Genomic DNA, 18,827 nt, shown 5'->3' on the forward strand with positions numbered 1-18,827 from the left:
TTTTCAAGAAAATAAAATTAAAAATATAATGGGTTAACCTATTTTGTATTTTTTTTTAAAGATCAAAATGTCCGTGTATTTAAAGATATTCAACAATTTTGTTGACGAATGACCAAAATTATCACACCATAATAATAGATGTTATGAAAAAGATGATTGAAAGTAAATTGTTACTTATAAATCTAAAACAAAAAATAAAATCAACTCTAATATTTATGAAAGAAAATATAATCCTGGTAAAGACACACCTGACCGTATTCTTAGTGTAATTTACTTCATTAGTTGATTAGTACACATTAGACAAGTTTACCCAATACATATGTGGGTTTTCCATATTAAAAAAAAAAAAAAAAAAAAAGAAGAAGAAGAAAGAAAGATGAACAATGGCTGAAGAAATAAGAAGAATCCTCAGAGAATAGACGCATATTTGATGCGCTATCAGAGATTATGTGATGATCAGCATATTTCATTAATCATTACTAACTGGAAGGCAATCAAACGTGAATGTTTACAGTTTTCACGCTTATTGTTAATCCTGCGTTCATGCAATCTGATTCAGTACTCGCTGTACGTGCCAATATCTTGCTTAGGATGTAGAATAGAAAAGGACGAAAATGAAAGCTTGGTTGGCGCCTAGGTTTGCTGGGAACGGTTGTTGCGGTTACTTGGGAGATAAAGATCCAGGAGTTCAAATCTGAGTTTGTTACTTGATTGTTATTTTGTTTGTTATTTGGAGTAAATTCCAGAGGACTATAAATTGGAGTATGATTTGTAATTGGATGGTTTGTGGAATTCAATACAATTTTATCAGATTTCTCTATCTCTCTCATCTAAAAATCTCCCAAATCTCCCCCAATTTCTGCCATTCTCTTCTCCATTTTCTGCAATTGCTCTCTTCTGCCTGTTTTTTCTTCAAATTATCAGGTTTATTCATTATAGTTGGTAATGGAGGATCGGTTTAGAAGCTTGGAGGCTCAAGTCGTCGAACAAGGAAGCAAGATAGATTCAAGATTACAGTCCGTGGAAGATACGATCCAGGAGTTCAAATCAGAGATGTTTGCACAGTTTGCTGGCTGGAAATCTGAGATGACCGAGCTACTGCGGCAGAATCGACCACCATCCCCGGTAATAGATCCATCTTCTGCACATGGGCGGGGTCAAACAAGCCTTCCGAATCAAGGGGAAGGAAGCCAAATGCCTGGAAGGAGACCGGGAAAGGAGCCTGCAGTGCAGAATGACCCTGAGAATCCTGAAATTGTGGTGGAAGATGAGGGCCTAGGGGAAAACACCCATGCATTTCAGATTGGCCAAAGGGTTGATGATCTGGATTGGGCTCCAAGAAGAGGCAATTTGGAGGTTAGGCAGCAAGCTCAGGGCCATGGAGGTGACAATTGGAGGGAATCATAGTTAGATTCTTGGACACTCCCATTCTCAGATCTTCCATACCAAAACAAATATATAACCAGAAAGTGATGCTGTCTATAAAGAAGTTTGCTGAGCTTGAACCAAAGAAGTAGCAGACCCGACCAGCAAAGATCACAACTTGGTAGAGGAAGCATCAGACCAGCAGGGCTGGAAGCAGTGCTGTTTCACTCCTTGGGGCTGTTAGTTCTTGCAGATTTGTTATTAGATATTTACCTTCTTTCTAGTATAAATAGGGAATAGATTGTACTGGAGTATTATGCTTGGATGATTACTGTTTTCTTCTTTCCCTATTCCCTATTCCCTGCTATTTCTCCTTTCCTCTTCTGTTATGCTATTTCTCCCTCTATTTTTCTGTTCAAGCCCCAGGTTCATTCAACTGGTATCTTTTTTCGGGCCGTCCAAGCTGGATCTTCAAAGAAATGCAGAACTCGACAAGGTGATTCCTTTCAGTTTTCGATGTGAATAAGATTTTGGATAGTTTAGGAAATACTAAATGATGTAATTTTTTTGTAGTTTTATTTGATGATTACTGTTTTCTTCTTATAATTTGGGCTTGAATATGAACTGACTATGTGTTGACTCTTGATTAATTGTTAGTTTTTGAAGGATTCAGGAGTATACGAGAAGAAGGAAGAAGTTGAAATGAGAGAAGATGTGCTATGCAAGCTTGGTCGGGTAATTAATTTTGTGATTAATTGTAGTAATTAAACAATATTGAGTTCATTTTAATTTCTAATACCACTTTTGCTCCATCTACAATAGTGTTATATTCACTTTATTCTTGATTGTTATTATGATCAAGCTATGGAGTTCTTGTGCTTTCTCTTATGATATTGATTTTATTTTGCTTCCTATTATCCTATATGCACTTCTTTATATGAATCTACTAGTTAATACAACTTTGCTCCATCTTCTATAGGTGTTATATTCACTTTTAATTCTCAATCGTTATTTTGATCAAGTTCAGTATGAAATGTACAAAACGTCATAACACATGAAAGGGTGGAGTGTCCATAGAATGAGGGCATTTTGAACTAAATTTTGATGCTGTGGATGTGATTTTGTAGATTGTAAGCCGCTGGGTGAAGCAATTGACCCACCAGAGATGTTACTCAAAACGAATGGTGGAAGATGCAAATTCTATAATATTCACTTGTGGATCTTGTCGGCTTGGAGTAAGTCAACCAGTTCATACATTAGGATAGAAGCCAAGATATTTTGTAGCTTTACGTTTCTCTACATTTCATTTCTAATTTTCTTCTGGGGATGCATCTGAAGTCTTTCTGATTCGTTGGTGTATAAAACCTTCACTTGTTAATAGCTGCTGTTTAAGATCCTGGCTGACAAGATTAAATTCATCACAGTTACAATGACAAGAATTTCACTATGTAAATTGTAGTTTGAAAAGGTTTTTGTGCATGAAAAATTCTTCCCTGCAACTCTGCAAGTGCCCATGCTGCACAGAAGGAAGCAGGGGCCAGGAGATATCCTTTATGAATTTATGAGGGTGAAGACATAACAGAGAACTTTTTTGAAATAATATAATAGGACATTTTGAAGCTACCACTAATAATGTATAAATGCATTAGCTATAGAAGTGTAAAATGTGATTAGATTTCAAGTACAGAGCTAGAATTTTGCAGTTTACTCTCTCTATTGGTATATTAGATAATAAGTTTTGGTTAATAGTCATTTAGGCATATTATGAAGTGTCTCTCTTGCAGGGTGTGAATGGTTTCCGATAGTATAATCAATGCAATGTAGCATACTAAATTGCCTTTTCAAGTATAATAAAAACCTCAATTCTCTTGATGTTATCAAATTTTGATTGTTTCCCTTAACACATTATGTGTTGGTGTTGACAAGTGATACTTCTTACAGGTTCATGTGCCTGGAACTGCCGTTGATGCAGTGTGCATCGGGCCTTCTTATGTTAATCGGCATGTGAGTTTCAAATTGTGGCCAACTTTGTGTAGTTCAATATGGTTACTTCTCAAAGAGTCTACTGCTTCTGTTTCTATCTTACATTCTTACCCTAAAAGATTTATTATTCTAACACATAAACTACATTATTGTATCTCATAAAATGTATTATCTTATCCTAGAAGGTTTATTATTCTAAGTTTCTAACACATAAAGGACTAAGCAGATCACTTCATTATTAACTAACAATTTTTTTTTTTTTTTTTGAAATACTAACAAATTTTTTATACATTAAAACAACGTCGTTTTAAACTGCGATCAACACAATAATTTGAGGAAAATCTTATTCTATTTATGGAATGGGCTTTTGTTTATTTTTTTTACAATACATCCTATGCATTTTACTTTGCTTTCTAGGTATTTGATCAAACGTCTCTAAGAATACTAGAAACCATACATACACATACACACAAACCCGAGTTTAACTCATATCGACATTAATGTTTTGAATACAACATTGCGCTCTACTAAGAATGTATAGTACTCCGTACAACATGTAGTGCCACACGGGCTTAATTTACTGATATGGTCGGATTTTAGGTCGTGTAAAATGGTCAACAACATAAGGCCTCAATTTTTAGATGATTTAATATTTATTTTTGACCTAGCTAATTAAGAAATATATATATATATTTTTACAATTAATCTTAAAACTCATCAGTTTTATCCCAAATCACTTCTCTCTCTTAATAATTAGAACCTAATTAATTGAGTAGACAAAACCATTCTGTTTTCCCAATGACACAGATGATGTCTCAAGCCATGAATCTGCAGAAATAACTTAAAAATGTACCATTCACCACCAATACCATTCACCATTAAAGATTGTGCTTATATTTTGGTAAGGCTTCATTTATTTACTAGAACGGAGCCACAAAAATCTAAAAACCGGCCTTATTTACTGATTTAATAGGCCATATTTGTGAGAAGAAGAAAGTATAGTACAACAAAAATGCATGAGATATTTTTGGAAAAAATTCCAGCCTCCTTTTTTTCCCGCACAAGCAAGCAAGCAGAATCAATCGTTATGCTGTGGAACCGTGTCCACCTTGCAAGGTGGACACGGTTCTATGTTCATAATTACTGAATTATACGTTCATAATTATAAAATTATATATTCATAATTTTGAACTGCATATTCATAATTATTGAACTTTATATTCACAATTACAGAACTCTATGTTCATAATTACTGAACTATATGTTCATAATTATAAAACTATATATTCATAATTTTTGAACTTCAAATTCACAATTATTGAATCTCTATATTCATAATTATGTTCACAACTTTATGTTCATAATTATAGAACTATATATTCATAATTATGACAGTTTTGGACCCGTATCCACCTTGCAAGGTGGACACGATTCCACAGCATAATTTGCCAAGCAAAATATCTTATACGATAACATAATTCTTAAACCACACACCCAAGGCCAACAAAGTATACTTACTGGCCCTGAAAGGGTGAATCTTACAGTTCATCCGTTTCGGGACTCTGATCTTTTAACTCTCTATTATTCTATAATAATAATCTATTATAAAACATTTTTTTTAAAAGAAAAAATACGGGGACCACAAGCACCAAACAACGACAACGAACACACCAAACAAAGGTCCAACAACATTTCATAAGGAAACAGAGGTCGGGTTGCATACAAAGCAAATTTAAACACACACGGCATGTATGTTACGTAATGCCAAATTAAATGCTACAATTTAACGTAATGCAACCGCATATCACAAATCCCGCACACACCAACATATCCCTTTTTCACATCTGGGAAGTCATACCTTCACTTCACCGTCTGAAAATCATGCCCATTCCAGAGCGGCCGTGGAGTTGCACACACAAACACTAAAAAACAAACTCACTAAACCTATCAAATGCACAGACTTAAAGAACAATACCCCAATGCAAAACTAGTTCGAATGCACATATTTGAAGCCGTATTCGCCATCAACGCACCAAATGCACGACAAAAGTTATAAAAAAAAAAAAAAAAAAAAAAAAAAAAAAAAAACTATACCCCACCCTAGCTGCAAAGAACCCGAAAACATTAAAAAATAATAAAATAAAATAAAAGCAACTACTCACACCTCCTTTGCCGAACTTCATCCACCCCATCGCCAATCACCACATAAGTACCCCCCCCCCCCCCAACCCGCCAAAAACATGGACATGCAAATAACATGCAGCCCAGACAACGCCTCTACCCAGCAAAAAAACCAAAAAAAAAAAAAAAAAACAAAACAAAAAACCAACAAAACACAGTACGGGAACCCAGTTTGCACACGCAGTAATGTTTAGAATACCTCGAACAATAAACCCAGATTGCACACGCCGAAAATCCTACAACGCACCCACAACTTACTAAACATCACGGCAATCACACACCCCCCAACTAACATAAAGTCCTTAACAAAAAAAAAAAAAAAAAAAAAAAAAAAAAAAAAAAAAAAAAAAAAGGGTCCCCAGCCATAAAAAAAGAAATAAGCAAAAAAAAAAAAAAAAACCCTGCATTACCCCCGCCAGACAAAACACAAAAAAGAAAGAAAAAAAAAACCACCAAAACCAATAACTGCCACCTCCCTGACGAAGCCCTACCCACCCCACCGTCAATCACTCCCAGGAAGCCCCTCTGACCCCATCCCCCCTAAAATCACCGACTAAACAGCGATGCACAGCCCTAGTCGGCCGGAACCCGCCATTACCCGAAAACAAATCACCAAACCAAAAAAACAGCAAAGCAAACAGACGGAGTAAATCCCCACAAAAAAACCCTACTACCCCGCTACAATCCATCCTCAAAACCCGGAACCTAACAGACCAAAACCCCCCGCCATTGTTCTCGCCGACATAGACATGCAACACCAATACAACATCCACATACACGAAAGAACACCAAACAAACCAGCGCGGCTACAGGAATACCTGGATTGCAACCGGAAGACCCCCCCCCCCCCCCCCTCCTCTTACGCTTGGACCGACGGTTGGAAGAACCGGTCATGACGACTGATAGAACGGCACAGGCAAAGTGGACCGGCGTTGTTGCTTCCCTAAAGATCCCGGACGGAGAAGAAAAGCAGCGCGGAGGTGATTGCAACAAGCGAGAGAGAATACCGGAGAAGAATTGCAAAAGTCAAAGAACCAAAGGCGAAGAGACGGCAATAGAAGACTAAAGATATGTAACATCTAATTTAAACCATAATTAACATTGCACACGCCCATAAAATCGGGTAAATAATTACTATTGTCCATTAAAGATACAACCAAAAAGACGTTATTGACCCTAATCCTACAAATAAACCAGCGCAAATATTAATACCCGGCATTAAATCTGAAACGTCCAAAGCTGAAAATAAACGTACAAGATTGGGCCTCACGACCTCACCTGCCAATGCTAACCTCACCAGATCCTATATATATATATATATATATATATATATATATATATATATATATATATATATATATTGATTCCTGTGAGGTCAAGTCTTCCCGTGCGGTCAGTGCGGCATACACCATTAGGTATGCATAAATGCACCATACAGTGTTTGAAAATACACCAGAATGAAATGCCAAAAAATGCACCACTCAAATAAAAAATACACCACACATATAGTGTATTTACGAACACCTGTGTGGTGCATTTATCCATACCTAATGGTGTATGCTGCATTGACCGCACGGGAAGGCTTGACCTCATAGGAACCTGACCCTATATATATATATATATATATATATATATATATATATATATATATATATATATATATAATCACGTTTAGGTGCGAATGGCGCACCCAGGAGTGAGATGTAAATGATCTAGCGTGTGCCACCTGTCCAGATCTAAGTGCAGTTATAGTTATAAGTAGGTGCATGTATGTTTGCGGGTGATTTTCACGGGTACTAACTGCCTGCTGAACTCTCTTGCAAGAAAAAAAGCGATGCAAAACAGACGAACTCAGATGAATAAATGTTATTATGTTAACAAGGCAGAATTACATGCACTTGTAGGTGAAAGTAAGTGCACTTGCAAGTGATTTTACCTGCACTTTTTATTGTCAAACATATAATATATTTACAAGTGCAAGTAGCAGTTTCATATAGTGCACCTAAGTGCAAGTAAAATGTATTACAACTGCATGTAAAATATATTATAGGTGCAAGTAAAATTTACACTAAGCACAATACTAATTGCACTTGACGTTATAACTAGGTGCATTTGTTACAAGTAGTTGCACCTAGGTGCACGAATGTTAATAAGGTAAAATTACTTTCACTTGTAAATGATCGAAAATAGGTGCACTTGTAAGTGATTTTACTTGCACTTTTTACTTGCAAAGATGCACCAACTACTTGCACTTATAACACATTTACTTGCACCAAAGTTCGAGTTATTTACAAAAATGTCACCGCATTGTTTTTTTTTTTTTTTTAAATTAGATCTGATTCGTTGATCTGGACACGTGGATAGTGGCATGCATTCACATTTCTCTCCTGTGCGCCTATATATATATATATATATATATATATATATATATATATATATATATATATATATATATATATATATATATATATATATATATATATATATCTACCTACTATACTAATAAGAGCCCAAGAGAGTTAGGCCTATAATGGGTAGAAAAAATGGCGGTCACAGATTTTAATCAAATGAATGGCTCAGATTGATTAAAAGATTGATCAGATTTAAATTTTACACTAAAATTTCCTAAAATACTCACACACCGTTACTAATTCCGTTAAAATTTTAAGAATTGCCGTTAGTTAACCGTTAATTCGAACCTCATCCCAATCAAAGTTGGCATAATTAGTACTCTATTTTATTCTTATTAAATTATATATAAATAATAATTTAGTAGTTACAACAAAAAATAATACATATGCATTTCTTTAATTTAGAATTATGTGTCCACAATGCCTTTATTCAAAAAAAAAATATTCATTATCAATAAATTAAATAAGAGAAATAATTTTATTAGTTATATTGTCTTTATTTTTCTTCAATATAAAAATTCTTTATATTCAAATTTATTAATTGATTATATTCGCTACATTGTCCTTACAATGTCTTTATTCAGTGAAAAAAAATTATTAATTATCAATAAATTAATTAAAAGAAATATTTTCATTAGTTATATTGTCTTTATTTTTCTCAAATGTAAAAATTTTTACATTCAAATTCATCAATTGATTATATTCACTACATTATCTATTATCTTTTTTGTGCACTATTTTTCTAATTAAATATCAAAGTTATAATACAAAATAATGCTATATATTTATTTACGAAGTATTTTATTAATACCATGAAAAAATTAAAAAAATATAATTAATAAAGCCAACCATATTAACTACTTGAGAGATTTTGTGACAAAGAGAGTATTCAAATCACACAACAAATTGAAGTGAGAACTATCTCGCAATGTCCTTGTTTGACAATCAGCGGTTAGCGTTAGCGGATTATACTAGCGGATTTGACCAGCGAATTTATTCAATTATTAACATTGGGTAGAAAAAATGACCGCCAAATTATTAAATCAAATGAATGGTTCATATTGTTCAGGTTTTAATTTTTTTCTTTTAAGATTTTCTAATTTATCCTTAGTTATATGATTATCCATTTAACTTTTCCGTTAATTCACCGTTAGTCTAATTCTAATATTAAAGTCTAATATAGAATTATAACTACACCATTAATCTAATTCTAATATTAAAGTCTTAATAGAACTTAACCACAAATCCTAATGTCGGAATCTCCTCAAACAATATTAGTATATATTTAATATTTTATGCCCTAATTTTTATTTGTTCCCCCTTATGTCCCGTATTTGGTTTCAACTATACCTATACAATTATTTTATTGACAATTATAATCAATCTTGACTATATTATCTTGCATTTGTAAACTTAGAATTACCTATTTAACTCGCACGGGCTTAGCTCAATGGTTTAGTGGGTAGTATTTGGGAGAAGAGACCAAGGTTTGAACCTCGGCGGCGGCAGTGCGGAAATTATGTCCAAAGTGGGCAGATTCCTTGTGCGTATCAGTATTTGGCCCTGTCTGCTGAACCATTAAGTCAGCTCTGTCGGGTCGGAGTGTGGGGGCCCTTGGGGTTGGGACTCAATCTTTGGGAGAAGAATTACCTATTTAAATACGCAAATTCAATCTTCAATTATCTATGCATGAATAATTTCAATATAATCCTGCCTTAATATACTACCTCACCCCCACCCCACCCTCATATATAGTCATTGTATGTATATATAGTACATATTTTACATAAATATTTGAAAATTGATGAAAATAAATAATATATATATTGAACGAGTTGGCAAAGGCATGTTTGGATTTAGAAAATTTTTGTGATTCGAATCCCTCATCTCTCAACATAAGGGTTTATTGAAACTGCTTCTTAAATCCCTTTGTTTTTAACTGTTTCATTATGGCTATTTTAACCGCTTCTTTATGACTTTTAAATATATTAGGAATAATGTTGAAATTGGCCACTGAACGTAACCTGAAAATGCAATTAGGTCACTGAATGAAAAAAAAGTGCAATTAGGTCATTGAACACTCAAAAAATGTGCAATTAGGCCACTGAACTCTCCAAACGTATGCAATTTTACCGGATAGCAGGTTACCATCAATTTTAGCAGGTTACCTGCTTACGTGGCAGCTTAGTTGACATTTTTTAATAATTTTTAAACAATTTTTAATAATTAATTTTAATAATAAATTTTATAAAAAATTGGAAAAAATTAAATAAAGTCGTTTTTATTTTTTTTAAAATTTTTTTAATAAAAAGTTATTATTAAAATTTATTAAAAATTAATTAAAATTTATTAAAAATGCCAACTCAGCTGCCACGTAAGTAGATAACCTGCTAAAATTGAGAGTAACCTGCTATCAGGTGAAATTGTACATTTTTGGAGTGTTCAGTGGCCTAATTGCACTTTTTTTTTCGTTCAGTGGCCTAATTGCATTTTCAGATTACGTTCAGTGGCCAATTTAAACCTTATTCCAATATATTATTATATATCGAGTCGGCGATGTGTTTCGTTACCCTATGATGTTCTAACAGAGATTATATTATATATGTGATGATGAGCATATTTCATTAATAATTACTAACTGGAAGGCCTTCAAGCTGCCATGTATTCACAATGTTTACAGCTTTGGCGCTTATTGTTAATCCTGCGTAAGTTCATGCACTCTGATTCAGTACTCGCCTGTACGTGCCAATATGAAAATGAAAATGAAAATGAAAGCTTGGCGCCTAGGTTTGACTTTCTCCCAATTTCCGTTCCCAACCATTCATTCTCCATAGCTGTCATTGTCATTGAAATCTCAGGAGGAATAGTTTGCTGTGATGGAGAGCTCAGCCGAGACTTCGCTGGCATCTGAACCGCCGCCGCCGCTGCCGAAGCTGCAGTACGGCGTCATGAAACCGTTATCTCTTTCCGGACCGTCCCAGGCGGATCTTCAAAGAAATGCACAACTCGAGAAGGTGATTCCTTTCAGTTTTATTTCGATTTCGATGTGAATAAGATTTTGGATAGTTTAGGAAATACTAAATGATGTCAAATTTTGTAGTTTTATTTGATGATTACGTACTGTTTTCTTCCTAAAATTTGGGCTTGAATATGAACTGACTATGCGTTGACTCTTGATTAATTGTTAGTTTTTGAGGGATTCTGGAGTATACGAGGAGGAAGAAGCTGCAACGAGAGAAGAGGTGCTATGCAAGCTTGATCAGGTAATTAATTCTGTGATTATATTAATGGTAGTAATTAAACAACTATGGAGTTCTTGTGCTCATTCTATTATGATATTGAGTTCATTCTAATTTCTAATACCACTTTTGCTCCATCTACAATAGTGTTATATTCACTTTTAATTCTTCATCGTTATTCTGATCAAGCTATGGAGTTCTTGTGCTTTCTCTTATGATATTGAGTTTATTTTGCTTCCTATTATCCTATATGCACTTCTTTATATGAATCTACTAGTTAATACAACTTTGCTCCATCTACTATAGGTGTTATATTCACTTTTAATTCTCAATCGTTATTTTGATCAAGTTCAGTATGAAATGTACAAAACGTCATAACACATGAAATTGATGAAAGGATGGAGTATCCATAGAATGAGGGCATTTTGAACTAAATTTTGTAGATTGTAAAGTGCTGGGTGAAGCAATTGACCCGCCAGAGACGTTACATAGATCAAATGGTGGAAGATGCAAATTCTATAATATTCACTTCTGGATCTTATCGGCTTGGAGTAAGTCAACCAGTTCATACATTAGAATAGAAGCCATGATATTTTGGTGCTTTACCCTTAAGTTTCTCTACATTTCATTTCTAATTTTCTTCTGGGGATGCATTTGAAGTCTTTCTGATTCATTGGTGCATAAAACCTTCACTTATTAACAGCTGCTGTTTAAGATCCTGGCTACAATATAAAGTCTATGACAAGATTAAATTCATCACAGTTACAATGACAAGAATTTCACTATGTAATTGTAGTTTGAAAAGGTTTTCGTGTATGAAAAATTCTTTCCTGCAACTCTGCAAGTGCCCCATGCTGCACAGAAGGAAGCAGGGGCCAGGTGATATCCTTTATGAATTTATGAGGGTGAAGACATAACATAAAACTTTTTTGAAATAATACAATAGGACAATTTGAAGGCTTGACGCTACCACTAATAATGTATAAAAGCATCAGCTATAGAAATGTAAAATGTGATTAGATTTCAAGTACAGAGCTAGATTTTTTGCAGTTTACTCTCTCTCTCTCTCTCTTGGTATATTAGATAATAAGTTTTGGTTAATAGAGATTTAGGCATATTATGAAGTGTCTCTCTTGCAGGGTGTGAAAAGGTTTCAGATAGTATAATAAAAACCTCAGTTCCCTTGATGTTATCAAATTTCGATTGTTTCCCTTAACACATTATTTGTTGGTGTTGACGAGTGATACTTTTTACAGGTTCATTTGCCTGGAACTGCCATTGATACATTGTGCATCGGGCCTTCTTATGTTAATCGGGAAGTGAGTTTCAAATTGTGGCCAACTTTGTGTAGTTCAATATGGTTACTTCTAGCATTGTTCAAATAGTCTACTGCTTCTGTTTCTTCTACAGGAGGATTTCTTTATTATTCTACGTGATATTTTAGCCAAAATGGAAGAAGTTACTGAAATCCGGTGTGTCCTTGAAGCACATGTCCCTGTTATGAAATTCAAACATCTCTCTGTTGGTTGTCCCTGAGGTAGGTTTGAACAAATTAAAGAATGTGTTTCATCTCAACTAAAAGCATAACAAAACACAATTTTTTTTGCACTTCCACTTACTGAAGATTCTCTTGAGTCTTTATTGATTCATCTTCCAATTTGGATATTCACCTTCATTACAAACATGATGTGATAGTAGAGCTGCTGACAGTATGTTTTACTTCTTCTCCGGAATGCCTACAAGTTAATTTTCAGAATTTAGGAATCTGTTGTGGCTATAAGATATGAGCTCTGAAATTAAAAGAACTGCTCATATAAACCACTTAACTGAGTTTATACGCCCTATATTATGTCAATTCAACAGGATTTGGATATTTCAGACCGTTCTGTGCTGTACGATATTGATGAAACAACTCTTCAAAGTCTCAATGGGTGCAGGGTTGCTGATGAGCTTATGAAACTTGTTCCCAATGTGCAGGTAACAGCTTTTACCTCTGCTGGTTCATCTGATGATCATTGATTTCCATGTTACCAGCTTTTACCTCTGCTGGTTCATCTGATGATCATTGATTTCCATGTTATCTAATACTTTCTAAACTTGTAGTACTTCCAAATGACACTCAGAGCTTTGAAATTTTGGGCCAAAATCCGTAGAGTTTATTCAGATGTAAGTTGATATTTCTTTATCTTTTTATAAATTTCTTTTCTTTTGCTCATTTCCGATATAAAATACATTATTCTAAAGGCTACATAAGTGTTCAATATCCTTTTTGCATGCCTTTTTGCTCAAGGTGACTGGATTTCTTGGTGGTACAAGCTGGGCTATTTTGGTTGCTCGCATTTGCCAGTTTTATCCTAACGGAATTCCCAGCATGCTAGTTTCACGGTTTTTCAGAGTCTATACACAATGGCGTTGGCCAAATCCTGTGATGCTATGCCCTATAGAAGACAATGAGCTCGGTTTTCTTCCTTGGGATCCACGCAAAAACCCCGAAGAACGATCACATAAAATGCCAATCATCACTCCTGCATACCCTTGCATGAATTCCAGTTCCCATGTCTCAGCATCTACTCTTTCAGTACTGATGAGTCAGTTTCAGTTTGGCAGTAAAATTTGTGAGGTAAGTTGTTTAATCTCAATTTACTCTTATCTCTTTTCCATCCCCCTCCCCCCGGGTGTTGATTTTGAGAGAGTGATATTTTCTCTTTTACTGTTAAATTTAGGGCATTGAATCGAATGCTGCTCAATGGGATGCTCTTTTTGAGCCCTATTGTTTCTTTGAGGCATTCAAGAATTTTCTTCAGGTTGATATCGTTGCAGCAGATGATAATGACTTGTTAAGTTGGAATGACTGGGTGGAGTCAAAGCTTATAGAACTTACACTTAAGGTGAACATTACTTGTGCTACTTTAATGCCAGGATCAAGCATAGATTTTGGTGATTTTTTCACATTTAGTTCTTGACAAATGCTAATTTCTCTGTATTTTGATATTGACTTTCATGGTTCTATCAAATTTAGTCCATGTCGTATAATCCATCTTGTTAACTCCATGATCAAATCAGTAAATTTTGAATGTTACATATCATATATTCATATATGATAGAGAACGATTGTCGTCAACACCATTAAACAGTGATAATGAGGGCCAAAATCTAAATGCAACTGCAAAGTCGATCAAAGGGCAAATTAATGTTTATAGTTTGGATGAGGTTGGCATTTGGCAATCGTTCTCTGTCAGATATAGGGGATGACATTCGAAATTTACAAATTTGTTCATAAAGTTAACAGCATGTCATATATTATATTGCGGGGGACTAAATTTGATAAAACCATAAATTTAAGGGTAGAATTTGGCGAAATTATTTGTGGATAACTAAGATTAAACAAGCTTATGCTTCCCATTTGATGTTTTGCAGATAGAGACTGACACTCATGGAATGCTGCACTGCCATCCTAACCCAAATGCATTTGTGGACTCATCCAAGCCACATCCCCATTCTGCATTTTTCATCGGTTTGACGAGGAACCGAGGAGCACCAGAAGGGCAACAGTTTGATATTCGCGGGACTGTGGATGAGTTTAGACACGAAACAAGTATGTATACTTACTGGAAACCAGGCATGGATATCTTTGTCTCTCATGTTCGCAGGAAGCAAATTCCTGCTTTTGTCTTTCCTGAAGGTCACACAATACCAACTTCTAGTGCACCTAAGAAACCTGTCTGAGGTCGCTTGATGTCTTTAAGGTTCTGCTGAAACATGATTCGCAGATGGCTGTTGCTGTTTTGTTGGGATATTTGCCCGAACTGTTTTAGAGTGTGTTTTTCTTCTTCCAGTAAAGTTATGTTTGGTTTGCTGCAATCAGGTCAGAATATAATCCTTTTCTTAGGTGCAAAGGCAAAATCCCTCCCCCCACACCTCGGCGACCTTTGCTTTACGGGGTATTTGGTTGAAAGAAAAAAATTAGGGGAAAATGAATTATAATTCCGTGAAAAAAAGAATAAGGTATAAATAAAATAAGAATTTAAATTTCATTATTTGGTAGGAATAACTAAATGGGAATTGAAAAGGAAGAAGCTATATAAATACTAAAATGTTCTTTGTAATAATATTAACAATAACAAGAATAATAATAAAGGGCAAATTTACACTTTTTAGAACCTTTTTCATAAGTTGTAGAATTGCATGGGAGTTTGAATTCCGAAGGGGGTATGAAAATTTCAATTCAATTTCATGGTTGGAGGAAATTGCAATTTCCTTCAACCAAATAATGTAATTTGGGTTATTATGAAATTGCAATTCATGTGTATCACTCCCTGCTCCATTATTGGAATTGTGAAAGAATTAAATCATAATGCATCAGCCTCTTAAGTGGTAGGACCAAATCTAGTGCTCACGAGAAGTTACCCCACAAAAGATTTTCATGCGGCTGTTGTGATTTGATTCATTCTTGGGTGCAATCTGTCATGGGGAGCGTACCAACTGAGCTACCGTAGTGCAAATAGAATCCTTTTCTGCACTTAGTATTGGAATCGGGAATCATCACACCATTTCTTTCCTCTGTACGAAAGGAATAGTTATCATGTGAAAGGAAGAATTGAAGCATATTTTCTTTGGATGGAATTTATGAGTTTCAATTCCATTGGCATTTTAGAAATGTTCCTAATCATAAATTTATGAAACTTTATAAAATATATAAAAACGATTTCTCTAATTTTAAAATTTTTAAAGTACCTTTTTTCCTAAAATACAAAAGTAAACAATTCATTTTTATGCATATTTAAAGGAGAATATATATATATATATATATATATATATATATATATATATATATATATATATATATATATATATATATATATATATATATATAGGCTTTAGTTCCCATGAGATCCCCTTGATATATGAGATCATGAGATCTCATCTCATCCATTAATCAATTTTTAATGGATGGGTATGATTGAAAGTCAAAAATCAATTAATTAATGACAGATTTGAATAGAAGGGTGAAGAGTGATTATATAATGGTGTTTAATTTTGGTGGTAATTTAAATAGCATCTTTACCATAATATTATTCATCCTATCAATGGTAATAACTAGATATATTTTTTATTCTGATATTTTAACGTGCAAATAAGGAACGGTATTTTACACTCCTACATAGCTTGCAAATGGCGCATAAGAACACATGTATGTACATTTGTAAATTTTCCTACGTTAATGTTGCGTTAGTGTGTGCATTTGTGTGGTAGAGTGTGTGCGAATTTCTGGTAATGGAACTTTGCACCATCTTTTTTTTTTTTTTTTTTTTAAATTTAGTTCGATGGTGGTTGCGCTTATGTGGGTGGGCATGTGCAAATTGTAAGCATGAAGTTTCATAAGATTCTTAAGCATGATGAAGCTATAGTGTTGGTGTTGGTGTTGGTGTTTGGTATTGGCTTTTGCTGTAATTTAATCTTGCGTTACTGTGTGCATATGACATGTGCATTTTTACGTTGGTGTTTGCTTCTTTTTTTTTTTTTTTTTTTTTTTTTTTTTTTAAATTTCATACGTAGTGGGTTTGCAATTGGTAGGTCTTTGTGTGTGCTATTTGGGAAATTTGACGTGTGTAAGTGGTATTTTTTTTTTGGAGGTGGTAGGTCATAGGTGTGTGCAGTTATGTGGTATGGTGTGTGCATTTTTTTAGGCGTGTGCGTTAGAACAATATTAGGTTTGTACGTTAGAACAGTTGGACTTGTGCATTACATTTACTATCAACATTTTTGAGTTTACATCTATGCAAATTGGCGTAGTTGTGTACGTTTGTGTTACATGCCGTGTGCATATTCCGGTGTGTGCATAGTATGTGTTTTTTATTATTACTTTGCTTTTGATTTCATGGCATGTGCATATTTCGGACAGTGCAACTTTGTACTTTGCCGTATTTATTTATTTATTTATTTTAAATTTAGTGGTGTGATGGTAGTTGCGTTTATGTAGCTGGACGTGTGAATTGGTACATGTTTGATTGTGTAAGGTGTGTTCGTTTCTTCATCTTGACATGTTGATATGAGCATTTTACACTCATATTTTAGGTACATTTTTATAATATTTTTGTATTAATTATTTCATATTATTTAACAATTAGTTATTTTTAGAGTTTAACAATTTATGAGCTAAATATAATACTAAATAAATATATAATATATTATAATATATATGTATATACTACGTACCATCCTACTAATAATAATAATAATAATAATAATAATAATAATAATATATAATATATCTAATAAACAAATATATAGAATACATATATATTACGTACTACTAATAATATAAATATATATAATATATAATATATAATAGTATTTACTACGTACTACATACTACATATATATAAAATATAATACTTACTAATATATATATATATATATATATATATATTATAATTTAGTATTATGTTGGTTATGTTGGTCAAAGCAGCGGAAATGCATAGAAGAATTGAAAGTTTCAATTCACTCATTTTGGCGCAAATAGTGGAAGTCTTCGGACGAATGACGCTAATAGGGAATGGATGGTAGAGGTTCATTTGGCCTATTTTTAGAATGCTATAAATAGTAGGAGTTTCCTATTGTAAAATGTTCATTCTTCCCCTCTCGATTATTCTGTAAAGCTGTTATCAATGTCCATTCATTGCTAATTTCTTTAGCTTGGTTTAGTGAATTGAGGCCCCGGAATTGATTATGCTATAAGATTATTTATTTATTTTTATTATATAATTTTTATGCATTTGAGTATTAAATATTCTTCTAAGTTATTTGAATAGTTGTATCATTTAATTGCTAGGGAGGCCTACTAGTTATTTACTTGATATAATTATTTGCTATATTAGATAATGTTGTGCTACAAATTATTCTAATATTCAGTAGCAACTGGGTTAATTATTGACGGCTTAGTGATAATTGGACTCGGATAGAATATTTTCCTAAGTTAAATGCAACCGCTTGTGCTTGTGTTATTTAGTTTGTCGGTTTTCCTAGTTCCTATTGCTGCTATTAAATTAAATCTATAGCGCTTGTCTTAGGTTATTTAGTAGTTAGGAGTAATTAAACCGCGTGTGCTTTAGTTACCTACAACTAAGGGAAAACGGAAATGAAATAATTTCACGACAAATATTTAAGTGCATATTAATTACTTTACTAATCAATGATCAGTGTTAAATTCCGGTGGTGGATCTTTACTAACCAAGGTTTTCTATTATAAGTGCTTTCAATATATTAGTTTCATTGCTTTATTTGATTTATTTAATCTCTTGTTTATTTAAATTATCTTTTACTTAATCTTTATTCTCGTTATTTTCCAAACCCCCCATTATTTCCTTGAGCACAAAAGTTAAACTAGTTACTCTCGTGGGATCGATCCTTACTCCCGCTACTACGTTTGTAAGATTTTAATTTGGGAGCTTACGACAGCTCACCAAATTTTGGCGCCGTTGCCGGGGAGATTTTCTAGCTTATTTGGTGTTTATTTAATTATTTATTTGTTTATTTGTTTATTTGCTTTTCATTTGTCCCAAAAAAAAATTTAAAAAATCTTTTCTTTCATTACTTTTACATAATTGCTGCTATATATTTTCTTTTTGTTTTATGCCTATAACTCGAT

General features: G+C 33.6%; 1 protein-coding gene and 1 pseudogene across 1 annotated transcript; both read left to right on the forward strand.

Moving 5' to 3' along the window:
- Nucleotides 1–430: 430 nt before the first annotated feature.
- LOC109179727 lies at nucleotides 431–15,132 on the forward strand (annotated as a pseudogene).
- On the forward strand, nucleotides 636–1,709 carry LOC109179728. The gene is made up of 2 exons (XM_019329216.1): nucleotides 636–873; nucleotides 932–1,709. The coding sequence occupies exon 2, from the start codon at nucleotides 946–948 to the stop codon at nucleotides 1,405–1,407; it is 462 nt and encodes a 153-aa protein (XP_019184761.1). The 5' UTR covers nucleotides 636–873; nucleotides 932–945; the 3' UTR covers nucleotides 1,408–1,709.
- Nucleotides 15,133–18,827: the final 3,695 nt, after the last annotated feature.

This window comes from Ipomoea nil, unplaced genomic scaffold (assembly GCF_001879475.1).
Source record: "Ipomoea nil cultivar Tokyo-kokei standard unplaced genomic scaffold, Asagao_1.1 scaffold0980, whole genome shotgun sequence".
NCBI lineage: Eukaryota > Viridiplantae > Streptophyta > Magnoliopsida > Solanales > Convolvulaceae > Ipomoea > Ipomoea nil.